Source organism: Episyrphus balteatus, chromosome 1 (genome assembly GCF_945859705.1).
Source record: "Episyrphus balteatus chromosome 1, idEpiBalt1.1, whole genome shotgun sequence".
In the NCBI taxonomy this organism is placed as follows: Eukaryota; Metazoa; Arthropoda; class Insecta; order Diptera; family Syrphidae; genus Episyrphus; species Episyrphus balteatus.
The window spans coordinates 3459513-3486225 of NC_079134.1; the positions used below are offsets into that span (position 1 = coordinate 3459513).

At 32.8% G+C, this 26713-nt stretch overlaps 5 protein-coding genes and 1 long non-coding RNA gene across 8 annotated transcripts; 3 read left to right on the forward strand and 3 right to left on the reverse strand.

The window, feature by feature from the left end:
- The first annotated feature begins 1070 nt into the window (after positions 1-1070).
- Positions 1071-1501, forward strand: LOC129905923 (uncharacterized). The gene is made up of 2 exons (XR_008770675.1): positions 1071-1267; positions 1331-1501. It is a non-coding gene; the product is annotated as an uncharacterized LOC129905923 (long non-coding RNA).
- A 569-nt stretch (positions 1502-2070) lies between these two features.
- Positions 2071-8556, reverse strand: LOC129905922 (putative neutral sphingomyelinase). The gene is made up of 5 exons (XM_055981550.1): positions 8422-8556; positions 8188-8361; positions 7927-8110; positions 2864-3021; positions 2071-2807 (listed from the first exon to the last, which is right to left on the reverse strand). The coding sequence occupies exons 1-5, from the start codon at positions 8457-8459 to the stop codon at positions 2141-2143; spliced, it is 1221 nt and encodes a 406-aa protein (XP_055837525.1). The 5' UTR covers positions 8460-8556; the 3' UTR covers positions 2071-2140.
- An 876-nt stretch (positions 8557-9432) lies between these two features.
- LOC129906138 (serine--tRNA ligase, cytoplasmic) lies at positions 9433-11228 on the forward strand. Its single transcript, XM_055981786.1, has 2 exons — positions 9433-9870; positions 9944-11228. Exons 1-2 carry the CDS (start codon positions 9553-9555, stop codon positions 11117-11119), a joined length of 1494 nt encoding a protein of 497 aa, XP_055837761.1. The 5' UTR covers positions 9433-9552; the 3' UTR covers positions 11120-11228.
- Positions 11229-13719: 2491 nt separating this feature from the next.
- On the reverse strand, positions 13720-16460 carry LOC129921248 (putative protein tag-278). The gene is made up of 5 exons (XM_056002981.1): positions 16106-16460; positions 15044-16041; positions 14592-14982; positions 14001-14524; positions 13720-13934 (listed from the first exon to the last, which is right to left on the reverse strand). Exons 1-5 carry the CDS (start codon positions 16331-16333, stop codon positions 13787-13789), a joined length of 2289 nt encoding a protein of 762 aa, XP_055858956.1. The 5' UTR covers positions 16334-16460; the 3' UTR covers positions 13720-13786.
- Positions 16461-18563: 2103 nt separating this feature from the next.
- LOC129921247 (splicing factor 3B subunit 2) lies at positions 18564-24877 on the reverse strand. Its single transcript, XM_056002980.1, has 6 exons — positions 24640-24877; positions 23484-24580; positions 20230-20425; positions 19405-20169; positions 19099-19343; positions 18564-19041 (listed from the first exon to the last, which is right to left on the reverse strand). Exons 1-6 carry the CDS (start codon positions 24658-24660, stop codon positions 18678-18680), a joined length of 2688 nt encoding a protein of 895 aa, XP_055858955.1. The 5' UTR covers positions 24661-24877; the 3' UTR covers positions 18564-18677.
- Positions 24790-26698, forward strand: LOC129921249 (histidine protein methyltransferase 1 homolog). 3 transcript variants are annotated; one of them, XM_056002984.1, is made up of 5 exons: positions 24790-24988; positions 25094-25227; positions 25759-25991; positions 26060-26226; positions 26285-26698. In XM_056002984.1, the coding sequence occupies exons 2-5, from the start codon at positions 25142-25144 to the stop codon at positions 26681-26683; spliced, it is 885 nt and encodes a 294-aa protein (XP_055858959.1). In that variant the 5' UTR covers positions 24790-24988; positions 25094-25141; the 3' UTR covers positions 26684-26698. The 3 variants fall into 3 exon arrangements, with proteins under 3 accessions (XP_055858959.1, XP_055858958.1, XP_055858957.1); XM_056002983.1 differs by having other exon boundaries at positions 24791-24988; positions 25058-25227; XM_056002982.1 differs by having other exon boundaries at positions 24791-25227.
- Positions 26699-26713: the final 15 nt, after the last annotated feature.

Here is a 26713-nt window from a genome sequence, read left to right on the forward strand (position 1 = left end):
TTTCGTCTTCTTGTTGCCTTGTGACTTGATGTGGCCCGCTTGACCACAACCATAGCAAAGAAAATTTCCATTAATTGAAACCGATGTTGATCTGACACCAGAAGACCCTGAATTGCGTTTGTTGTACTCATCCAGCAATCGACATTTGACAAAGTCTAATGTTAAATTTGCCTACTCAATGGTCTCGATAGCTATAACCAAGGTATCGTAGGATTTTGGCAAAGTAAGCATCAACGAAATCGCTATATAAATGTCTTCCATCTCTTTTCCAGAGCTCTTGAGGTCACGGATCAATCTATCGAAACACAAGATATTAACCTTCATATCGTCACCTTCGCGATAAGACATAGAATGTAGTTGACGTTCTAGCATAATTCGACCTGCAATTGTTTTGCGTTCAAATATACTCGCCAATCCATCAACCATTTCTTAAGCTGAAGATTTCCCCTTAATGTTTTCCAATTGGCTATCAGTAACGCTTTGCACAATTATACTTTTGCACCTCTTTTCTTCGTGTCGAATTCTTGTTTTTTCTGCTTCATCCTTTCCAGCCTCAATTAGCTCTTCCAGATTTTCTTCAATGTAGATTCCCAGTTATTAAAATTTGTTCCATCGAAAAGTGGAATACCCGTTTTTTTAATTAATGAAGATGAATCATTCATTTTTCAAAGATAAATTACTAAAAACTGTTATTTATTCAAAACGTTTTGGGCTAATAACCTAAAAGACTTTATCAAAAGGCTTTTCCAATGTGATGAGATTGAATATAGGTATATTTAGAGTCCCCGCACACTACAGACTTTCTATCGGCCGATAGTTTAGTCGGGTTGGGCTCCTAGTGTGCGCACAACCGGCCGACTAAACAGTCGGGTCGCTAGGAAATATATTAGTTTGAAGGCAATTGTGTAGCAAAACAAACTTTTTTTTCGATCAAACAAACTTTTTGATCGGCCGATACTCAATCGTTGTAGTGTGCGCACTCTCATACATTTTCATTCTGATTAAGAGACCGACTAAACTGTAGGCCGATAGAAAGTTTGTAGTGTGCGGGCACACTTTGTTTTACAAACAAACATATAAATGAACAATAAATCGATTATTATAAATAAGCAGTAGTACAAACAGCAAGTATAAATGTTATTAAATTATCAGAATCACAAACAAAACTGACGCAACAGCCAATTTCTCATACTCCTAAATACGACAGTATCTGTGAAACAAGTTCTCAAAAATGTATTCTGGGGTTTCGAAAAATTGTGTACTGAAGGTAACCATCGCACACGTACAGTAAAAAAAAATTTAACATTTTCCTCCTACATTCCTATTATAGGACAATGAATTGCAAAAGAAAAGAGGCATCTTCCCTGATTCTATTATCTGCCCATCGATGAACCGGAGCATTCCCCGTCAGCAGCATATGATGTCCTCGTAAAAGCAATTAGAAACCTGAAAAATATTACTGTTTTATAACAATAATGTTAATCATCTACAAATGGGAAAGGTAAGTCAATATTGGAATCTACAAAGTATTGCGAAACATTTTCTGATTCGCAGTAAAGCTAATAGTCAACCTTCATTACCAGTATTGAAAAATTATTAGATTAAAAAATAATTCAACTATTTGATCACATGATGAGTAGACCATTTATATTTTTGTTTATAACTTTTTTAACTTGCCAAACAGTTTGAAGATGGTACCATAGACTTACAATCGATACAATTAAGCGTAAGCTTTGTTTACCGATAGCATCTGTTTTTCTTATAGTTGATAAGAATAATTTTCGATCTTATTATTTTCCCAGCTGAACAAAAAAATTTTTTATTGCTACGTTATATTGCTCATTTACTTGAATGCTGTCATTATTTTAAAAACTGGTGGAGGATGAGCACTAGTTTTGTTTTAGAAACTAATTTTTACATACAAAAGTAGATCGATACTAAATTTAAAACTAGTTTCCTGAAAAACAAGTTTTTTTGAGTTATGACTTTGTTCATAGAGCGATATATTTAATTCAATTAATTCTTCTTCTTCCTTTGATTCGGCGCTGTTAAAATAAGACATTTCATTACACGAAGCACACACTATATTTTATTTACTTATGTTTATGGAATTATGGGTGTCATCATAATAAATGTGATATTAATTAAATTCTAGTTCCAACTCTTCCAGCCTCAGCAACTTGATTTCCATGGAAGTTTTTCCCGACAAAATACCATTTCGCTCTATATAATTCCACAATGTCCCCATAAACAATGCAAACAAAACAATTCCAAATAGAATAAATTTAAGCAAAAGATACAATGTCTTGAATCCAACGGGCACTGAATAATCAACTAGAGCCAAAAGTAAAAACGTTACAAATATCGCTATGCTAAAATATAAAATGCGATCGGTCTTGAGTTTATGCAAGCTTGTCTCACACAAATGCACACACTCTTGCAGAACTGTAATAGTCTTCAACTCGGATAATTCTAATGGGTTTTGTTTTTGGCAATAGCCATTTTTATCATCCACCAATTTATCGCTTGAGCATTGTTTGGAAGTAAGTTTTATTTTGGTCATCACAGCCTCGTGATCGGAATAACTTATTTTCATGTCTGGTATTCGCTCGGGCAGCGGAAGAGAGTACTCGACAATCTGTGCATCATAGAGATCTGAACTTCGAATGAAAATGTGATCAATTCGAATTCCTATCGGATTTTTCTCAGCCAGCATTTTTGGTGTGTATGAATTGTGTTTGCACTCATTTGTGCCGATATTCTCGTCCGGGCAGGAGTCTATCATTTTTGAATTGTAAAGTAGAACTCTAGAAAAGTTAAAAGGTTGTTAGGAAAATCATTCAATTGATGTAATGCAACTCACTTGTAGGAAATATCTTGAGGTTGGGTATTTAAGTCTCCGGCTAGTATTTGTAGAATAGAATTACCACGAGTTTCTTCAATGAATTGAGCTGTATCAAATGCCTGAATGACTCGATGTGTCTTGTATTCATCATTCTCGATATCATATTCTGCATGTAACTATAGAATAAGGTTTCAATTATAGTGGAGTGGCGTAAGATTTATACCTCGGAATCAAGGGAAAGTCAATGAATCTTTATATAAACTTTGGAAATGTGTTTTTAATAGTTTATAGAAAAATGTTAAAAACAATGTTTTGTCCGTCCTTAATTTTTAATAATTTTTATTACTGTTCGGATTTTTTCTTTATTTATATTAGTTAAAAGTTATATCTTAGAAGAACTGTTATAAACTTGATCTCAAAAGACTGCAGAATTAATGATGATGGACTGTGAGAGGACGAAAAGGGACAGAACTATAACACTCGTTTTCAAAATTATATTTTTTTTGCCTAGGCTAAATTGTTCTTTTCAAAAGGTTTTTTTTTGTGTGTTGAACTTGAACCCGAACTCAGAAAAATCCAATCAGTTCGCGTTTTTGAAACATTACCGTTAGAATGTTAAAAAAAAATGTACTACTTTTGAGACACAAATCTTTTCGGTTTCTAAATCGTTCTTTGAAACAGATTACACGGTGTTACAAAAATGAGGTTTTAAAATATACGCGGGCGGAGACCTATCAGGTTTTGTAGAGCTAGTCGCACTGAATACGAAACGGTATTTGAAAATCCCCTAACACCCCCAAAATCTGGAGTTACGGGCAAAAAACGGTTTTTTGGACCTTCACCCATTGAAAAAATTCTAGCTTCGACAATTTTTTACCCATATTCGATTTTTTTACAGTTTCTGATAGAAGATAAATATACCTTTTTAACAATGTATAAAACATGTAACTCGGTTAAACCACTTAGAATTTATAAGATGTCAAAGTTCAAAAATTCAATTTTTTTTGTCATTTGCCCAACTTCGGCATCAATTTAAAGTATATGTTTTCAAAACAACATGCTATTTAAAAAATATATTCTAAAACTATATTTATTTCCCTATCGATCGAGGTATTTTTTATGAAAATCACTTCAAAATTGGCTTAGAAAAAAAAATTTTTCGATTTCAACCCAGATACAGAAATTCGAACTTTTAGGTATAGAACAAAAATGTTGTTTCGGCACGTAGTAAGATAAGTTGGGCGCCAGGATTTGATTAAACGTTTTTGTAGAGGAGCTCAATACAAACATTTTTTTTCTTTGGGAGGGGGGTCTATCTCCCCCCGTTTAGGTGGGAGGGGCATTTTTCTAAAAAAAATTATCAAAATAAAAAAAAATTATTAAAAAACAACGGCAACACTTACAGTAATAAATGATACCATTTCCAAAAGGCAAAATTGTGCATTTGGTTCTAATTTCTAAATCAATATAATATTACCAATAGTTTTTGAAATAATCGATTTCAAAGTTAAAAATAGGCGAAAAAAAATTTGTAAAAACTCATTTTATACTATTTTTGTCCAGACTGTGAATTTTAGTAAATAAATTACTTAGACAGAAAACTGCCTCAATTAATTCCTTATCGAACAGTGAAAACTATATGTTTCTATGTCTTCTAGTTTTTGAGAAAATTGAAAAATAAAAACAAATAAAAACAAAAAATATTTTGAAAAAAGAAAAATCTGATAAAATAATTTTTCAATTTTCTCAAAAACTAGAAGACATAGAAACATATAGTTTTCACTGTTCGATAAGGAATTAAGAGGCAGTTTTCTGCCTAAGTAATTTATTTACTAAAATTCACAGTCTGGACAAAAATAGTATAAAATGAGTTTTTACAAATTTTTTTTCGCCTATTTTTAACTTTGAAATCGATTATTTCAAAAACTATTGGTAATATTATATTGATTTAGAAATTAGAACCAAATGCACAATTTTGCCTTTTGGAAATGGTATCATTTATTACTGTAAGTGTTGCCGTTGTTTTTTAATAATTTTTTTTTATTTTGATAATTTTTTTTAGAAAAATGCCCCTCCCACCTAAACGGGGGGAGATAGACCCCCCTCCCAAAGAAAAAAAATGTTTGTATTGAGCTCCTCTACAAAAACGTTTAATCAAATCCTGGCGCCCAACTTATCTTACTACGTGCCGAAACAACATTTTTGTTCTATACCTAAAAGTTCGAATTTCTGTATCTGGGTTGAAATCGAAAAATTTTTTTTTCTAAGCCAATTTTGAAGTGATTTTCATAAAAAATACCTCGATCGATTGGGAAATAGATATAGTTTTAGAATATATTTTTTAAATAGCATGTTGTTTTGAAAACATATACTTTAAATTGATGCCGAAGTTGGGCAAGTGACAAAAAAAATTGAATTTTTGAACTTTGACATCTTATAAATTCTAGGTGGTTTAACCGAGTTACATGTTTTATACATTGTTAAAAAGGTATATTTATTTTCTATCAGAAACTGTAAAAAAATCGAAAATGGGTAAAAAATTGTCGAAGCTAGAATTTTTTCAATGGGTGAAGGTCCAAAAAACCGTTTTTTGCCCGTAACTCCAGATTTTGGGGGTGTTAGGGGATTTTCAAATACCGTTTCGTATTCAGTGCGACTAGCTCTACAAAACCTGATAGGTCTCCGCCCGCGTATTTTTTGAGTGTTACACCGTGTTATTATTAATAAGCAAAAGCTAATAAAAAGGTTTACCATACAAATTTTGTTTTTATGAATAAAATTGATTGATATCCATGAATTATTCATAAAAACTAGATACCTACTGCGTTTTAATAGTTTTAATAGTTTTTGGTGTTTTAGTTGTTTTTTATACAAGCTGTAGATCTAGAAGATATTTAAATAGCAAAACAAAAATTTATAGCTAAGAATACGAACTAAATACACCGCAAAATTCAAATATCTATCTTACGTCAAACATGATGGAATCATAGTTTTAGATATGGTTTTATTTTGTTTTTTTTTTTAGTGCAAAGGAGATATGTGAATAACAAAACGAAATTTTCAGAATATGTATATAGTTAAGGATTAAAACTAAGTATAGTGTGAATTTCTTTTTTCTATGTGTGAAGTCTAGCATAGTAAATCATATCATTAAATAGGGGTTTATTTTGCCTTTTTAGCGTTTTACAAATACAAATTTTATTTTCAGGACTAATAGTTGAAGATAAGAACTAAATACACTGTGAATTTCATATTTCTATCTTTAGCCAAACCGTGAGACCATAGCATAAGTGTTTTTTTTTTTTTCAAAAACTCAATAAGTATCAGCCACGCACACATAATAGCCAAGTACTGGAGTCAGTCAAAAACCACAAAAATTCAGTAAAATTACTAGGTTTTCAAAATTTGTTTTTAATTCAGGGATTTCAAAAAAATTAAACTGAGTACACAAATCCAACTGCAATAAAACAAATTATGATATACAAATACATTCCCATTAAATTATATTAATTAAAGTTAAAATTAGAGCCGAAAACTCTTGGCTTCACAGACAAAATTGCCCAAACTACTTATAACAAATGTAGTTTCGGAATAAAAAAATATGAGACCTTAGCCCAAAAATATAGCCAACACTCCTAACTAAAAAAAAAAAAATAAAAAATAACAGTTGAACAATATTTTTTTATAACTATTACAAGCCATTCAAAAAGAAACTGTAAAAATATGATTTTAACCCGTTTTTTGGGTTCGGCCGTTTTTGCGCTGAGCGCCTCAAATCATACATGATTTTTACTCAAAAACTATTGTTTATAAGCTTTAAGCGCCTAATTCATAGTCGTCACTCAAGTTGAGAAATATCTAAGCATTCGCTCAAGCGAATCCTTATTCATAGTCATCACTGGAGTCGAAATTTTTCTCAAGTGAAAGTCTGAGGAGGCTTTTTTACTTGAGGAAACGCTTGAGTTTTTTTTCAGTCAGTTGACATTAAAACGCAAGTGTCATTGCGAGCGTTTGTTTTTTTATATTGAATAATTAAAATTTGTACTAATTTCAAAATATAATAAATGAATCGCGAATATTTGTTCGGGTTGTACGAGTGGGACGACGAGGTTGTTGGCGAATTATTAAAACAAATTTTTTTGATCACAATTAATTCAAATCAGTCAAATTTTCGAGTTTGAGAAAAAAATTTCTTCAAGACAAGATTTTTCTTTACTCAAGTGACAGCCCTATTTTCAATTCCCTTGAGCGATTGCTTGAAATATTTATGAACTTACTGGAGTTGAAAAAAATCTTTACTCGACACTCGAGTAACGACCGGAATCTATAAAAGCCTCAAAAACAATTTTCGAATTTTAAAGAAAAATTTTGAATTATATACGATTAAATGTTAACTAATATTTAAAAAAAATGTTAAAAGGAGCAAAAAATGTAACTTACTCTAAAAAAATTGTAAATATTTTCTTTTTAATGGCAGAAGTTGCTAAATAAAACTTAAACAAACAAACGACCATGAATTCCACTCTAAGAGTCGTTTCAAACAAAATGTCTTAAATAGAAAAGTTTTCAGAAGCAAAGTTATAACAACATTTTTAAAAAGTTCGAATGCGGGTAGCGGGGAAGCGACACAACTTAAAATTAAATCCCCATAGATTTAGATCCGTTTGCTGTATCAAATCTTAAGCATTTATGTTCAACATTTATGTTCAACATAAATCCTTATGTGACAGTTTACGCAAAGGAAAAAGTAGAGAATAAATAATAAATTATTTAAGTTTCGATTCAACAAATGACCCTTACCTCCTTACAGTCCTAGAAAGAAACCTAACAAAGTTTGAGAAAAATCAGACAGCAATTCCGATTGGACGTTTTCATATGGAATGACTCAGTGGTACTAATTTTTCAGTAATTTGTGTTTAAAAATTGTTTTAATCGAGAGCGGTCAAATTTTTTTGTTAAAACTTTGTTATTTGAGCTTTAAGTAATGCAGTCCAACACTCGTTATACAGATTCATTGACTTTCCGTGGATTTTTAGATTTTACAAATTTTATGAAGACAATAAAGCTATTGTCAATCTTACATGAGCATTATAAAGATGAACAAGGTGTCCATTCACTAGGATCTTGCAAAGCCCAACACCCTTTCCACCGAACCAATCAGCATGTTGTATTCGGTGAAAGTATCCATTAACTGACCAAGCATGAAACAATGCTCCGATTATGGGATATTTGGAAAGGACACACAAACCAGCTCCCATGACACCACTTTAAAACAAACAAAAATCACTCCATATGTGCAAAATTCATCATAGTTTAAAAATAAGAAGCAAGCTTTACTTTACCTGTAAAAATAATGCGAGAATGGAAGAACAGTTTCGAGATTCTGTTTAATTGAGTTGTAATCATTTTGTGACCAAACTTCCTGTAAACTAACGATATCATATTTGCCACTAGACAATTCGGTGCTAATAGAATTTATACGTGTCTCTCGATCATCTGATATATAAGGTATACCCCTGAAAATATTTTACATTAATTAAATTATTAATTAATGTTAGTAATGAATTGATTCTTACCATACGTTAAGAGTTAAAATATTTAATTCCACAGACATAATTTATTTGTTTGGCCATAAAAATAAAAAAAAAAATATATAAAAACAACGACAAATGTCAGGTGGTTTTGTGAAAATAGGTGACAGGTTACACTTATTTCGATACTCGAAGTGGGTTTGTTTACTTATCGTGTTTTTTTTATTGCGAACGTTCATAATTTTACCTCAGAACTCAACAACATGGACTTGCCAAGTGCGTTTTTAAAAAATTATTTTACATGACAAAATTTGTCATTATTATTTATTATTATTTAATAATAAAAAAATACGATCCAAACTTTGGGAAAACCTGTAGCTAAATAAAAATGTATTGGAAAACCTTGGAGACTATATTATTTGGAGTGCTTGTTCCTATCTCTAATACATTAAAACGTTATATGCAGTGATAGGGGACGCTCGGGACGCTTATCCACTTAAAATGAGTGACGCAGGCCACACAAACACAAGCGTTTTCTTTGGTGGCAGCTTCAAATCAATGGAATTTAAATTAGGTATCATGGAAACTAGCGCAACCAACGGAAACTAGCTCCCTGTGTAAAAGCTTAACTTTTGGAACTTCACAAGCCTTCCATATTAGCAACTTTTATCTTCAGAAATCGGAGCTAAAGCTGAGGTTTAGCACTGGTTCAAAGTCTATTATACAGCTAAAATAGCCAAATCGATCCTTGAACTAAAGTTGAACCAAAGCTAACCCGGTAAGTTAAGTTCCTGAACCAAGGCTGAACCGCATTTGTACAACTCTGCCTCAGAGTTTGGTTTGAAAAACAATTTTCCGTATTTCGGCCCTACAACTCGGCAACTCAGTACAAATTTAGCCCACCGTAGCGCATACACCAAACCCCAATTGAGAGAAACTATAACATCCCTTTGTGAAAAAAGGCATAAGATTAAAAGTTGTATGTATGAACGCGAAAAATTATTAGTTGACATTCGAGCCTCGAATATAATATTTTTGACTTTTCATTTTTTTGTTGGCTTTTGTCATTACTCATTTCACTTCACATCATCAAAAAAGAGCATTTGCCTTTCGCAGCCACGTTGTTGGGCTTTTTTTATTCTTCAAAAATATCGAATTTTCAGCGAATAAATAAACATGGTTTTGGATTTAGATCTTTTCCGCAGTGATAAGGGTGGCAATCCCGACAAAATTCGTGAAAATCAAACCAAACGCTTCAAAGATGTAGCTTTGGTTGAGACCGTCATCAATCAGGACACCGAATGGCGACAGCGAAGACATCGTGCAGACAATCTTAACAAAGTTAAAAATGTTTGCAGCAAAGAAATCGGTGAAAAAATGAAGAAGAAAGAACCACAAGGAGATGACAAGGAACCAGTTCCTGAGAATTTAAAAAAAGATCTAACTGAAATAACTGCTGATATTCTCAAAAGTCTGACTGTCAATCAAATCAAGGTAAGAGGATTTTTTGTTGGATCTTTTTTGAATCTATAGACTCCATGTCAAAGTGTATTTTCGGTTTCCTTAGAAAGTTCGTGTCCTCATCGACGAAGATATGGCCGAAAACGAAAAGCTCTTGCAACAAGCTGAAGCAGCTCGTAATTCTGCCCTCCGTGAGGTTGGCAATCACTTGCATGAAAGTGTACCCGTTAGCAACGACGAGGAGGAGAACAAGGTCGAGCGTACCTTCGGTGATTGCACAGCTCGTGGCAAATACTCTCACGTCGATCTCATTGTCATGATTGATGGCATGAATGCTGAAAAGGGAGCCGTTGTCTCCGGTGGAAGGGGGTATTTCCTCACAGGGGCTGCTGTGTTCCTTGAACAAGCACTCATTCAACACGCACTCCATAGCCTATACAAAAAAGACTACACCCCCTTGTACACCCCATTTTTCATGCGCAAAGAGGTGATGCAAGAAGTTGCACAACTTTCGCAATTCGATGAGGAACTTTACAAAGTTGTCGGCAAAGGTAGCGAAAAGGCTGAAGAGGCTGGTGTGGATGAAAAGTACTTGATCGCCACATCCGAACAACCAATCGCCGCTTACCATCGTGACGAATGGTTGCCAGAGGCTTCCTTGCCCATCAAATATGCTGGTCTCTCGACATGCTTCCGGCAAGAAGTCGGCTCTCATGGACGTGATACTCGTGGCATATTCCGAGTGCATCAATTCGAAAAGGTCGAACAGTTTGTGCTGACCTCGCCACACGACAACAAGTCCTGGGAAATGATGGATGAAATGATTGGCAACGCTGAACAATTCTGTCAGTCCCTTGGCATTCCATATCGAATTGTTAACATTGTTTCGGGTGCCCTTAATCATGCTGCCTCAAAAAAGCTGGACTTGGAAGCATGGTTCGGAGGCAGTGGTGCATTCCGTGAGCTTGTATCATGCTCAAATTGCTTGGATTACCAAGCAAGGAGGCTGCTTGTGCGTTATGGCCAGACAAAGAAGATGAATGCTGCAGTAGATTATGTGCACATGTTGAATGCAACAATGTGTGCTGCAACTCGTGTCATCTGTGCTATTTTAGAGACTCATCAAACCGAAACTGGTATTAAAGTGCCAGAGGTTTTGAAGAAATTTATGCCTGAAAAATATCAAGATGAGATTCCGTTTGTTAAACCAGCTCCAATTGATGTTGAAGCAGCTACTGCTGCAACTAAGAAGGGTAAAAAGGCTAAGGAAGCAGCTGCCTAAAAGGTATACATTACCACAATTACTCTCTACACTTCGATCTAATAGAATCTGCGAGACAACATGATGTCCTGTTTTTTTTTTTTTTTTTTTTGGCTTTTATATAAACGATTTTAATTGCGATATAAAAAAAGGTATTTTGATTGCATTTATATGCATTGGGGTACAATGAATAAATTATTTAAAAAAAACTACAAAACAAAAAATATTATGTTTTAACAAACAGCCATATTCTGTTATTCGATTCACGTGAATGGAAAGTTTTTATTCCTAGAGCAAAGCGTTGTGTCCGGTTATCTTATAAATTCAAAGGAAAAAATTTGGTTAGGGGTCGGTTATAGCGATCAGGAAAACGGATCAGGAAAATGCTTCAAAACGATAATTGCTGCAATTTCAAGAAAAGATCCTACACTAATCGATAGGAAATCATAGGGATGAGAAAAACCGGCCGATTTTTTTGACCGGTTTTTGCGAAAAAACCGAAACAAACCGGCTGAAAAAACGACGAACAAAAAAAAAAAGACCAGACGAGACAAAAAACTGAAAACCATCAAAACTTTCATTCCCATATTATTATAAATTTTCATTCATATTCAGCTTAAAAAATTCCTCAAAACTACTACTAAAAGTGAGTTAAGAACTCTTATAAAACGAAATCAATCTAAATAAAATGCACGACTGGGGCCGCACGTACTTGCTCTTATGATAAAAGTAGCTTTTTAGGAAAAATATTTTAAATTAGTTAGAATTTGATTTTTTAAGCAATTTCATAAGAAATGCAAGAATATGTTAATTTTTTTTAATAATTTCTTACGCCATATTTCCGTTACCCCTATTTTTTGAGAAAAACAAAAAACGCAATTATATTAAAATCACTTATAGCGTTATGTATGTCAAATTTAATCTAAATCGTTACAGCCGTTTTTGAGAAAATTGTAGTAACTCATTAACGATGTACGGGAAGAGCCGACATCAGCGATTTAAAAAAAAAAATGTTAATATCATATTTTCACTATCCGTATTTTTTGAGAAAAACTAAAAAGGCAGTTTTACTTACAACATTACGTGTATCAAATTTAATCAAAATCGTTAGAGCCGTTTTCGAGAAAATTGCAATACCTCGAACAATTTGTATGGGAGGTTCATGTTCTAAGCGAGATATTAAAAAACAAAAAAAAAAAACCAACCTTGGAAATTACGAAAAAATCATCTATACCGAATTTCAAAAAAATCCGTCCGCCCGTTTAGGCTGCAGCTTCATGTACAGCTTGTTGTGACGACGCACCGACGTTAATTTGCTTGACAAATTAAGTTAAATTTTTTTTTTGGCTATCAAATCAAGCGAAAAAACCGAAAACCGGTTTTTGTACTAACAACCGCCATCAAGTCCACTACTCTATAGGAGAGATGTTTCCTTTTATATCAAATAGTATGAAAGAAATATATTTTTGAGATATGGAGCTATTGAAACATTTATTTCAAAAGCTCTTTTAGTCCCTGAGAAAAAGCTTCTCAAATTTCTAAATAAGGCACAATTTTAAAACGGACTTGACCCATTATTATTCTGAACGCCTCATATCTTCTATCGATAAGTGTGGCATTTGTTCTTTAAATCGCATAAAATACCGTTATTTAATAAAATTTTCCTGATCGCTATACCTATCAAGTCGATATACGAATTTTAATCTACTGCTAAATTTACAAGATATTTCTTCGTATTTGAGATCTTCTGGTTGATTGATGGGTAAGTATTAGGTATCGAAATCAACTCGTGTTGATTGTAACTTTTTCGAAAAGCTTTAAATAGGTAAGATTCTCCTCAGGAATCATTAAAGAGTTCGTAATCAAAGTTGTTGTGTACCAGTCCTCGCATGGTTGACGGGTCGAAGCCCATTAGGATGTTGATACTTACTAATGGGAGGATTTTATTATTAATATAAAGAGCTCATATTTGGTGAGTATATTGTAGATGTGTCTAGCAATCGATTTTTCGGAGTATAAAAGCAATAAAATAAGTACCTGAACTACACTGTGATAATTTATGTTTTTCTTTTTAATTTAATTTATTATTTTTTGTAGTTTATTTGTGAGATAAATTGGATGTTAAAATTTTTGTTATATCGAGGGCCAAGTCGCATAAAGTGAATTCGAAGATATAAGGAGTTAAAGTAAATACGTCACTATTGAATCTTATGGTAAATATTTTTTTTTTTTTAAATGACAATATGAATCGAAACACCTTTGGATCAAACTAAAAAAAGATTTTAGGTGAGTCAAACTGTTGAAAATATTTGTAACCAGCTATATCTTACTTGTTTTTGAGAAAGCTTAGAAGCTTTGTTTTATAAATTAATGTTTTCAAAATTAATATTTTTCATTCTGTTACAAGCTGTTGTTGAATAAACATTTTATTGTTATAGAACTAATTGTATTTAATTAATTAGCTGGACTTCTAATACAAACCTTGCGCAGATTTTAGCACTAGATTTGAATTTTTTTTCGGACTTAGTCCGTTTCAGCTATGAGACCTCCATAAAATAGGAGAGGAATACAGAAAATTTTTCTATGTCAAGGTACCTATTCGTTCCACAAGAGCCACAACATACTGTTTTTATGAGTATTATTTGATTTAAGAAAAAAATTATTACAAAACATATTACTAGACTAAAGTTAAATAATATCCTGATTGGGTGTGTAATCAGGCAGTAATTCCCAGATCTTCATTCTCCACCTCTGTCGGCGTTCATTGGTTTCTTTTTCTAATTTAAGAATCTGAGGAAGCTGCTGCCAACGGTCAACAACCTTCCATTTGAGGTGCCTTTGAACAAATAAAATATATGATAAAATTTTTTACATTTAACCAACCACCAACAAAATATTATACCATTGATGATGAAGTTCAGCTTGTTTCATTTTAACATCTTCTATCATTTTCTGTAACTTGGTATAACCCAACCATTGTGTGATTATGGTTTGATTCAATTTCAATTCATACCAATCGATTGCTATCAAATATTTACTTCTTTCTTCATTCAAATAGTTCATCCATGCTTGGAATGCCCATCGAATAACCATTTTAGCATGCAATTCATCAGCGAGATAATTCTTACGCTCAACAATTATGAAATAGAGATTTTTCCAAGCACGAAATGTGTTTCTCTTGAGTAATTGTTTTCGAAAAGTATCTGACTTTTTCTGATTTATTATTTTTCGTTCAAGTAATCTTTTGAAACCCTCCATTCCTATTCGTCGAAGAAGATAATGCCGACAGAATTGTTGAGCCTTCTTATTGTTCTCAATTGCTCTTTGGCGTTCACGCTCTTTTAAAATTTTTACCATTTTCTCTTTACGACGCTTTTCCTTCAAAAGTTCCATTCGCATTCGTTTGGCTTCTTCATCTTCTTGGCGCTGTTTTATTTGAAAAAGGTGAAAACAATGTGACAATAGTGTAAAAATTGATGCTCTTATTACTTACCTTCGCCTCTTCAACAGCCATTTTAGCTGCTTCTCTTTCAGCTTCTTGATGAAGACGACGCTGTTTGGCTTGTTCATGTTTTACACTCCTTACCAAAGCACGTTCCTGCATATTTGTCAGAAACTTTGGTTGTAACAAAGCCTTACCCTGTAATCGAGCGAATTCATCATCCTCTTCATCTCTTAAATTGCCCATAATTTGTAAACATTTAGCTTTGGCTCGGGCCTTCGAATCACCCGTCCGCAATGCATTCTTCAATTCGGCTTTAATCTCTTCACGAGCTACTTTGGCCTCATCGGACAGTTTATTCAGCTTAAGCTCAGTTATAAGTCGCTCTTGTCGTTCAAGTTTAAGTCTTTGTAAGTCTATGATGTCCTGTTGTATTTTAATTCTGTAAAAAATATAAACTGGTTATCAATTTAAGAGTTATAAATTTAAAGAGAGAGACTAACTTTGATTGATATTTTTTCGAAATGTTAGCAGCTTGAATTTTAGTTTCTCCGTTTATTGGTGGCTTTGAAACGTTCGATGTTGCTTGAATCTTTTTTTCTCGTCGAATGTGATCGAGGAAAGCATTTATCTTGTGAACTCTATCATTTCGACTTGAGAAATTCTGACGCTCACATCTTTGTATTGTTGTATAGTGAATCCATTTGAGAAAATAATTTCTTAAAAGGCCCACATTCGAGTGTGCTCTAGCCTGGAATAACTGCTCGATAATAGCGTTTTGTTCATTTGATAAACTTCCTTCCGGTTCTTCGGATGAAATTGTTGAATTATCGTTTTCAACATTCGTTTGAGTTTCTTGTTCGGGAAGCATTTTAGTTACAATCAGAGGATCGTTTAGATTATTTTGTAGTGCAGATCCTTTTATTTGAATGTCAGTGGACTCATCTTCTTCCAATGCATTTTCCATCTCGATTTCATTGAGTGCTTCTTCAGCTAGATCAGATATAACAGAGTCGATACCATTACTAGTATTTGAGCAAGTTGAATTCTCTCTGCTGTATTTGACTATTTGAACTTTGTCTTCAAATCGTACACAATGCATATCAGTAGCCTTCCCAGTTTTCTCTTCAATTAATGAATTTGAAAAGCTTTCATTTTCAGAATTCTCTTCTCTTAAATCATTTACTTCTTGAGCTAGACAATTATCAAATTGTTCCATTGCTTTTTGAGGTGCTTGATAGAAATCTTCAATATGTTTTGTTGAGTTCTCGAGGCTCTTAAGAATTTTAACGTTATTTAATTTAAAATGATCATGATCACTATCCAAAATGACTGGCTTAATTTTAAATTTTTGCCGATTCTTCTCTAACTGATCCCTAAATTTTGAAAGTTCATTAAGAATATAGTGTTCTTCGACTTCCAAATTATGCATTATGCATTTGTCAGTATTTGCTTTGTATTTTTTCACATTTATTGGTGAACTATTTGTTTTTTTCTGAAACTGTTTTCATCATGGTTTATAGAAATGCAATACTTTAATAGAAAATGTAAACAAAATTTCTTACCATTTCATGCCTTAAATCCATAACCAAGAGTGGATTTAAATTGTTTTTTACATCAACTTCTCCATTCAATAGTTTTGTGTTATTTCGACCGATAAAGTCCATTTCAACAAATTTCTTTACCAAAGAAGTCTTAACATTTAAATTATTGGTATGTTTTTTACGGATTCTATCCCATCTTGTGTCTTTATTTAAATGTTTACTCTCAGGTCTGCTTATTGTCCAAACCATTTTTGATATTTCTTCTTTTGATTAATTCTTGAAAATGTATCCTTTATGAGATTGTTATTAGACAATAAAGCAAAATAAACAAAAATTCGCCGATGGAGTTCCTATGACAACCAGACAAATTTTGGGAAAAATTGTTTGATTCCTGCTAATTTATATGGAAACTATTCTATCGATTGATTTAACTAATAATCATTTTAGGGATAGCAAGAAAATACATTCAATGATTATGATTGATTTTATAGTTTAAGCTAAAAATAACTCGTAATTACATAGGGAATAATACTGCTCACAATTTTTCCTTAACACTGATCATAAACAAATCTAGAACAGATTATCTTGATACAGCTTTGATTCCCACTGATTATTATATTACTATACCTACGAAGCTCCTTCCAAATACATATGTATATAAAAAAAAACTATGAATGTATGTATGTAATTTTTCATGGTAAAATTTAAAAATGAATAGTAATGGTTCACGAAATAAAGATGGCTGCATTACTTGGTTAGCAATAGACAATTTAATAAATCAGTTTTTAAAATTCAAACTTAAGCGGTCACTGTGGCGTATGTGGAACATTTTTTTCTCCGAAAAAAGATGTGGTAGAATCAGGCATAAACTTTTAATGCAAATATGTACCTAGGCCAAAAGGATTTAGGACATATTATTTCAGTGTACCATTGTTTGTGAACGTAATTTTAATCTCAAAAGTCTTACAGCTTAACCAAATTTGTTTTCGAAAAATGTACTAGTACCAAGTTATTTTAGGAAATGCACTTGTGAGTATATTTGATTCAAGACCATGCCTAGATAGCGCGTATTAACTTTCTTTTAAAATTATAAAAACAGTTTTTAAGAAAATTACACTATTCTAAAACTGTAACATGGTTGGATAGGATACCGTTAGTTTCAATTAACTTGACCACAAATAAATTATTGCAAAAATCCCATTGAACAGTCTTCAATGTCCGCCAAATACCAAGTTTGAATTAAATTCGAGTAATCTGCGTAGGCTATATATTTTTATGTGAAAACACCCACTGGCATTAAATTTTTCATTTTATTCTAGAAACTTATTTCGTAACACTAAAGATTTGAACAAGGCTTAGCGAAAATTATGTACTCCTTACTTGATACATTACCTTGTTGAAATGATTTACCTCATCAAATCGTAGGTTTTATTTTATGAACACAACGAATCAGTGCTGCCATTTCGAGATTTAAAAAAACATGAAAAAAAACATGATTTATAAAAAAAGCAAAAACTGATAGAAAGTGAACATCCACATCGTGTCTAGGGGGGAATAAAACAAATTATTTAGAGTTCATTTTAGAAAATATTATTAATAAAGTATCAAAGGTATAACTACACAGGGTACTTTTTCCAAAAAGTCTTAAAGTGAAAATTTTCAAACTCATTTTATGGTGCAGAAATCATAGATATTGGCTTCAAAAATTTAGTTTATAGTTTTTTTTTTTCCGGAAAAATTGCATTTTGTAGGAAAAAATAAATTATTTGCTTTTGTAATTTTCCCACTTTTTTTCAAAAGGTAACCATTGTAGTTATAACTTAAATTACAAAAATGGCAGGAATAAAACTTGAAAACATACATCAGTTTATAATTTGTACTCATTTACGGTCATATTATTCACTAGTTTAAAAAATACATCTGGATGTAAGGAAATTGAAATGTCAAAAATAAATCCAAATCCATAATATTCACTATCATACAGAGAAAAAAGTCATTTTTAACTATTTTCATAGTTTAAATCGAGATAACTATTTTGGATTTGGATTTATTTTTGATATTTGACAATTTTACATTCAGATGTATTTTTTAAACTAGTGAATAATATGGCCGTTAGGGTTAATTTCATATATACATACTTCATGTAGGTATTGAATAACTTATTAAAACTTATTGTTGGATTATAAAGATTTTTCTCTTGGATTGAAAAAAAAAAAACATGATTTTGGGCACGAACACATTAAAACATGATTTTAGTTAAAAAAAAACATGAAAATTATGCTAAATCATGATTTCTGGCAGCCCTGCAACGAATACACTTGCCTCTCCAAAATCACTAGACTGAGTGCTACAACTTGCTGGTATTTATGTACCTTTAAATTGGTGTTGTTCTTCAAGGGTTATGCCATAATATTTTTCAAATTTGTGAAGGTAAGCAAGTTTTCAAATAAAAATTCAAATATAAAAAATTAAAAGTATATCCGTGTTGAAAAGTTTATTTATCCCCGAATGGAAATACATGTAATTTAGATTTTTGTGACTTATTATCAAATAAATTGTAAAACAAATGCAAAAAAAAACATTAACATTTGTTTTAAAATTTAAATTCTTTATATTTCTTTGTGGTTTTAGTTGTATCAGCTTGTTGACGTTTACGTTTAGATTTTTGCCTAGCAACATGTTCAGCCAACATATCGGATAAATCTTCCTTCTGTAAATGACTTTGTTGTTCACGCATTTGTTGTTCATATCTCTGTGCCATTGCATCATTATCCAAATCCAATTCAGATGGATCTAATGCCAATTCAACAGTACCCTCACGTTCGGGTGCAGTTCGAGTTGTGGTTGCTTTGCTGACACCGCTTATGTCATAAACATGTGTGGATGCCATCATTGACTGGCCAAGACGATCGTTACGTTTTTCTGGCAAAACTTGATATAAAACTGGTGTTTCATTGCTAAAAAGAAAAAATTATAATGTGAATTTGATTGATTAAGAGGTAAATAAAACTAACTCTTCCATTTCTTGTTCGATTTTCTTTTTACGCAGTTCAATATTCTCGGGAGTTTCCATTCCGGCAGGTACACTTGTCAATCCAGATGGAGTAACCAGACCTTCAGCAGGTGTAACAAGCCCACTTTCATCTGGTTGGTTAGCCATGTCCTCGCCTTCTTCCTCTTCTTCTTCGGAAGATTCTTCTGACTCAGATTCAAGTTCACCCCATTGATTACGCTCAATATCACCCTCATCAATTCCGCTCTAAAACAGTAAAAAAATTCTTTAAATCTTCAAAATAAGAAAAAAAAACAAGACAACTTACATCTATATCCATCATATTTGTTCCGAATACATCACCATACAAAGGTTTACCATTCTCATCGACTGGCGGCTTACCCCAGCCACCTGCATGATAACCAAATGAAGTACCCTCTGGAATAGGAGCATTCAGCCCAGGTATCTTCAAATTTGGATAACTTGGTGGAGGTCCATAACGCTGCTGGGCAATCAGCCATGGTGGTGGAATTTTATGTGAATTAGGACCAACAGGCATACCCAAAGCAATGCGCAATTCTTCGGATAAGTCACCAGGCTTCTTTTCCTTGAGACGTGTCTCGAACTCCTTACCTTCATAGTAAAGATCACCATGAATGGTCATACGTGGTTTAGTTTGCCATTTAAAGAATGCATCATGTAGCTTTTGGTAGTCAATATCGATCTTTCCCATCTTCGGACGAACTCTTTCACGCATCTTTGATTTCAGCGACTTGGCATCGTCTTTCTCTTGCAGAGATTCTCTCATTTCCATAATACCGGTTTTCTTGATAAATGCTGGCAAATCGAATGCCGGCTTTTCAATACCACGTTTTCCTTGCAAATATTTTCGTTTGAAGCACCAGTGACGTGGAACTTGAACTGTGTTTCGATGTGCTTTCAATTGAACCAATAGTTTGGGATCTCGAGCTGTGACGTCGTGCATTTCCACAACATCAGGCCGATTGACCAATTGCTTGAGTTCAGCTACACTTAAGCGAGTGAGTTTTTTAAGCTTTCTCTTTGATAGCTTCTCTTTGTCGTCTTTTTGATCCTGTAAAGGAAACAATTTTAATTAAAAAGTTTATAAGGAATATAATTTTAGATTTTGTACGTCTTCGAGATCATCATCGTCGTCATCCATTTCCAGTTTGTCAGCTTTCTTTTTAGCTTCGGCAGCTTCATTCTCAGCCACCTTGTCCTTGTCTAAAGGTTTGGGTTTGTTTTCCAATTTAAATATTTCAAAAACTCTGTAGAATTGGCGATACATTGGCGCCAGGTCAGCAATGGTTATTTTCTCTGGAACATACCTTCAAAGAAAGAAATTTTAGTTTTTAATACGATTTTATTAGATTCACGTGTAACTAATAAACTAACTAACTAAGACCCATTTGCTGAATCGAAACTTAAGCATTTAAGTTCTACATAAATCCTTATGTGACAGTTTACGCAGAGGAAAAAGTAGGGAATAAGAGTTTATGTTCAACATAAATTATTTAAGTTTCGATTCAGCAAATGGCCCTAAGAATAATGAAATAAAATCTTGGAACTAAATTTTGAACCACTTCCAATTATCGTATCGAATGATGACTACACAATTTTTTAGTAGTCCGGACCCTAGGGAGGGGCATTGGGGGTCGAACAACCCCAAATTAATTTTTGCCTACTTCCAATTATCGTATCGAAATGAAACCTTGTACATGTCACTCACGAAATTATTGGGCCAAATATTTCGCTGGCTGAGAATTATAAGGGTGTATTTCATACAAAATACAAAAAATGAGTTTTATACACCAAAATTTTCGTAATTTCAACGGCTTTTAGATAAAATTAAAAAAAAAATTAGAAAAAAATTAATGGCGACGGCACAGGTAAAAAAGACATACAACTTTCATGATTTCATATACATGTATTAATATAATAAGGTTCTATGTTATTCAAAATGCAACATAGAACCCTTTTACTGATTTTTTCAAACAAAAAAATACATTGATTTAAGTTACATAGAACTTTTTTACGCAAATATTTCAGAATGAAATCTTATGGAAATGATCTTTTTTCTAACTAAAGTAAAAATAAAAGATCTTTTGATGTTTTTGCTGGTATTGAACAACAGGGATGGAGTCGGCTAACTTAATAGTCAATAAATGACAGTCAAAAACGACGATTTTGCTCCATAATTCGTCGTTTTTGACTATCAACTATCGACTATCAAATTAGCGGAAGGGCTTTTGCTTAACAGCAAAGAATTTTTGTATCTCGTTCTGTACTCTTTAAACCAAAATATGTACTATCCAACCTTAACTTTTGCAATAATTCATAACCTAGATATTCTTACATCATAATTAAATTAAAATAATGTTTTTTGTGTGCCAAGAATTGGAAGTGATTTTTTGAAAACTTTTTTTTCATAATCGAGGTTGGGAATTTCATAGTTCGTATTAATAAACCAAAAGTTAAAGAAACACTTAGATTCCTTAACTTTAAATAAAAGAAGTCACCTTACTACCCAAAAAACAAAAAATTAACTAATTTTTAGTGGTATTTGGAAAATTGAGTATTTTTTTTTTTCAAAGGTCAAGATTTTACTCTACTAACCGTAGTGAACTCTTCGTTATTCATCTTTACAATTATATTAGTTTATTTCTATTGATAGTTTCATCGAATAAAACTTTTTTTAACTTGAAGCAAATTTACTTACGTTATACATGGAGACAAATAAGCAACCAATCCAATCCTCTTAAATTAATAAGATTTCTAATAAAAATAAGTAAAATTTGTTTAAACATTTTTAAAATCAAATTGAACTTCATTTTTATAAGAATTTTCTTCTTAAGAAAATTTAAGTGTAGATACCTGCTAAGATTGAAATGATTTTTCATTAATTTTATGTACTTATTAAAATTAAAAGATTTATTTGGCAAAAATCCGATTGATTTAATACAAATTCTAAATGTTTTTAGCATGTCTTTTTTCTGTTTACCTAATTCAACAAAAGTAGGAATTGTTGTTTTCTATAAATGCAACAACGTGATTTGTGGTATTTTTTTCTGTCATTTAAAATAGATTTTGACTGTTTTGTGCAAAACTTGAATAAAATTAAATTAAATCAAAGCCTATTTCACGATGAAGTCACTTTTTTCATATAAAATGCATTTATTACATGTAAGCTCTTTATAACTATAAGGTTCTATGTTGAACATAGAACCTTTTTCAAATTTTTTTACAAATTTTTTCATAAAAAGGTTCTATGTCATTTTTTAAAAATGCTCATATAATCCTTTTTTGTGGTGAAATTAATGTTTTTTTCATGGTTTTATGATTTTTTTTAGGGTCCTTTATAAGATTGCATCAATACTTTACTGCTATGTAACTATTTTATCCAAAAACCAGCCTTAAAAAACTTTGAGATCGATTTTCTCAAAACTAAGGTGAGTTGACATACAACCCTATAATTCTCAGCCAGCGATTTGTCTTGAGTTAGATGTCGAAAAAAAATAAAGAATGAATATATAAAATATTTAAAAAAAACATATATGTATTTGTATATTCTTGAAACCGTTAGCTCTACAAACAAATTATTTGCAGACGTCTTGAATATTACGTCTGCAAAGTTTATAAAAATCGTTAGAGCCATTTTCGAGATATTTGGTTTAAATTGAAAAATTTTTATGGGAGGTACACTTTCTAAGCGAGATATAAAAAAAACAAATTCCATAAAAATCATCTGTACCAAATTTGAAGAAAATCTATCCACCCGTTTAGGCTGTGGAAATGTGTACAGATGGACGCACAGACGGACGGACGGAATTGCGAGACCCACTTTTTCGGAGTTCTCCATCATCGTAATGTTGGTTTTGATTAAAACCTCAATTTTTTGTTCCACACGACACCAATACTCTCCCTATAGAGCAAGTAAATATAAATGAAAATAAATCAGAGACAAATATTATGCGAAAAAATCATAATCGAAAATATTGTAGTTAGGGCAATTAAGAGATTATGGGCAGTGAAGGTTTTGCAGGTACGACCGAAAGAGAGGGCTTAAACAACCCAAGTCAAATTAAACCTACTCTCAATCATGATAAGACTAAAAATTTAATATATGTATATTTAAAAAAAACTAAAAATACGCTTTTATCACACACTAAAAACTATAAAATAACTTAATTGACTTATTGGAAATGTTTAGATCAAAAAGTGTAGAGCGCATTTAAGTTGCGTGTACTTTTACAAAGTAGGAACAAATCGCTCGACGCTTAGTCAATTAAATTATTTTATAATTTTTAGTGCATGATAAAAGCGCATTTTTAATTTTTTAAACTATATATTTTATTTACAAATTAAAAATGATTATCTTGGTCTTACTCTACTGTCACATCCTCATCGTCAGCTTTGTCTTTACGACTTGTCTTGGAGTGTTCCACATCATCGACTTTTTTAGTTTCCTTTTCGTCTGGCTCTTTTTCTTCCGGAGCCTCTTTAGATTGTTGTGTGACTTGTTGTCGCAGTTTACGATTCTGCTTCTTTCTTCGTTTTTTTTTCTTGTTCTTTTCGGCTTTGCTTTGTTTGCCCGCCTTCTCGCCAATACCATTTAATTGAGTTTCAGCTTCGTCATCGGAATCTCCATCAGCATCGGCATAATCAGTGCTAATAACTCCACTGGGAATCGTAGGTCTATCATCATCAGCACCAGCCGTGGACATGAGATCATCGACGTTAACATCGAACTGAGCTGCACGCTGATCTTTCAGAGCAAGTACATCCTCCAGAACTTTGGGTAAGACTACTTCTGTTATCTTCTTGTCGTCTTCGTCGTCAGGTTTATCGACAGAAACGGACATTAACGGAGCAAGTGAATCGTTTGCTTGGTGATCTTCTGTATTGGATGGTGATCCTTTTTGTGGGGGCTGCTGTTGTTGTTGTTGTTGGGGCTGTTGTTGTTGCTGAGGTGGATTTGGGGGAGGTGCCTGCTGTTGCTGCTGCATTGGAGGCGTCCAGTTTGGCGATGGTTGGAAGGTTGGTGGCGGTGGTGCCATTCCTGGACGGGGACCCATTCCTGGTGGTTGTCCAATTCCAGGTGGTTGACCCACTCCTGGTGGTTGAACCATTCCTGGTGGTTGAACCATTCCAGGTGGTTGAACCATTCCAGGTGGTTGAACCATTACAGGTGGTTGAACCATCCCAGGTGGTTGAACCATTCCGGGTGGTTGAACCATCCCAGGTGGTTGAACCATTCCGGGAGGTTGATTCATTCCGGGAGTTTGATTTATACCAGGTGGTTGAGTTATTCCCGTAGAACCTCCGGTTCCTGTTGGTGGACCCATTCCCGCAGGCGGCCCCATACCGGGCGGTCTGAGATTAGGTGGAGGACCCATACCTGGAGGCATTCCTGGTGGTCCCATTCCCGGAGGATGCATCAACATAGGAGGAGGCAGTCCGCCCATCAATGGCGGTCTTGGTGGCTACACAAAGGAAGACTTTTGATTAAAAAAATACCAAAAACAATAATTATTATCCTTACCTCTGGATATTGATCTCCCATTTTTGTCTTTTATCAATGTTTATTGGAAACTTTTAATCTTTTTTTATTAAAGATTTTTTGGAAAAATAAATCGAAAAGGAAGCCAATGCCAAAACGTTTGTTCAGATGACAGGAGCTGTCAGTGTCAGTTTGGTATTTTGCCGGATTTTGTACTGTGTGGCAATGCCGTGATGGTGGTATAATGTGAAATGTGAATAAGAAGTGGAACAATATGATAGTGAAACAATGTTGTTTTGTTGTGACAGATGAAGTAGTGCGAGATTCTTGAAAGTTGATTTGCCGCGTTTAATAAATAAATAATAAATTTAAATAATAATTAAAACAGGTGGTAATTAAATTGTTACAATTAAAAATTCTGTTTTTTTTAATATACAATTCTAATTTGTCATCTTTAAAGAAAGAAAAAGAAATTAAAAATAAAAAGCATTTTCAGTCAATGTGGTTCGTCATTTAAAAAACAGGGTGATTACAAAATTTTAAAATGTTTAAATTTGATTTTAAAGTGGATAACGGATCCGAGGAGGAAAATATTTTTAAAGATGATACCAAAGAAGTTGTTAAAAATACGTAAGTTTTTTTTTCTAGTCATTTTCTAAATTGAAAACTTGAGATCAATTTCTTTATCAAAGAATTATATACGCCAAAATTATATAAGCGGTTGTTTTTTCTTAGAGGCTTGGCCACACCGAAGGGTACATGCGGTTGAGGTACGGGTAATTCTATGAAAAAAATTCCACATCTGAACGTTGATGTGTCAGTTTGGAATTTTTTTCATACAAGTACCGTTACCGCTACCCGTAACGCTACCGCTTACCCTTCCGGTGTGGTAAAGGAAAGATGACACCGGAAAGATGCGGTAGCGGTACGGGTACTTGTGTGAAAAAAATTCCAAACTGACACATCAACATTCAGATGTAGAATGCTTTTAATACAAGTACCGTAACCGCTACCCATACCGCTACCGCATACCTTACAAACTTTATGCTATATTTGTAAGAAAAATCAATTTTTATCTCCAATAGTACATTTTTTTTTTGTCTAACTTTCGAGAACTTTTCAGCTTATGCTTTACATAAATGTTTGTTTTTATTACAATAGAAAAAATGAAACCACTGTAGAGTGTTATGATTCTAAGGAAATTAAACCACCATCGAATATTAACGAAAATTTGGATCTTTACAAAGCAAATTCTATGGAAGTTAATGCTGGTGACGTGACATTGACATATATTAAATCTGGGGATTTGTTGCAGTTTTTTGACACCAATACAACTAAAGATATAACGAAAGCTGAAGAGAGTCATTCAGATTTAATACCTGGAGTATATGAAGGTTAAAATTATTTCGAAAAAATATGTATTTTAATTGTAATTTAGTTTTTATTTGGTTCATATGATTAGGTGGAGCTAAAATCTGGGAATGCACTGAAGATTTGATTGCATATCTTGCAATTAACTATCCTACAGAAAAAATAAAATCTAAAAGGGTCCTCGATTTAGGCTGTGGATCAGGAGTCCTAGGAATTTATGCACATAATGCTGGAGCGTTAGTTCATTTTCAAGATTATGTAAGAAATTATAAAATTGTAATTATTTAAATTATTTATTTATTATTTACATTTACAGAATGAAGATGTGTTAGAGAAAATAACTATCCCTAATGTATTTTTAAATCTTCCCGAAGAAGAATCTACAAATTTGGATGGCATCAAATTTTACTCAGGGGACTGGGCTAAATATACCGAACTGACAAAAGACGATGAAAAATTTGATATTATTTTAACCTCTGAAACTATTTATAATCCTGACAATCAACGAAAACTTTTGGACACATTTGATGTGAAATTAAGTGAAAAGGGTACTATTTTGTTAGCAGCAAAAATTTATTACTTTGGAGTTGGAGGAGGTTTAAGACAATTTGAAGAATTATTAAAAAAAGATAAACGATTTCAATCAGAAATTGTTTGGAGTTCTTCCGAGGGACTTTCAAGAGAAATTCTAGAAATAAAAAGGGCAGTACTTTAAATTTGGTCTATTTTTTTTATTTAATTAATA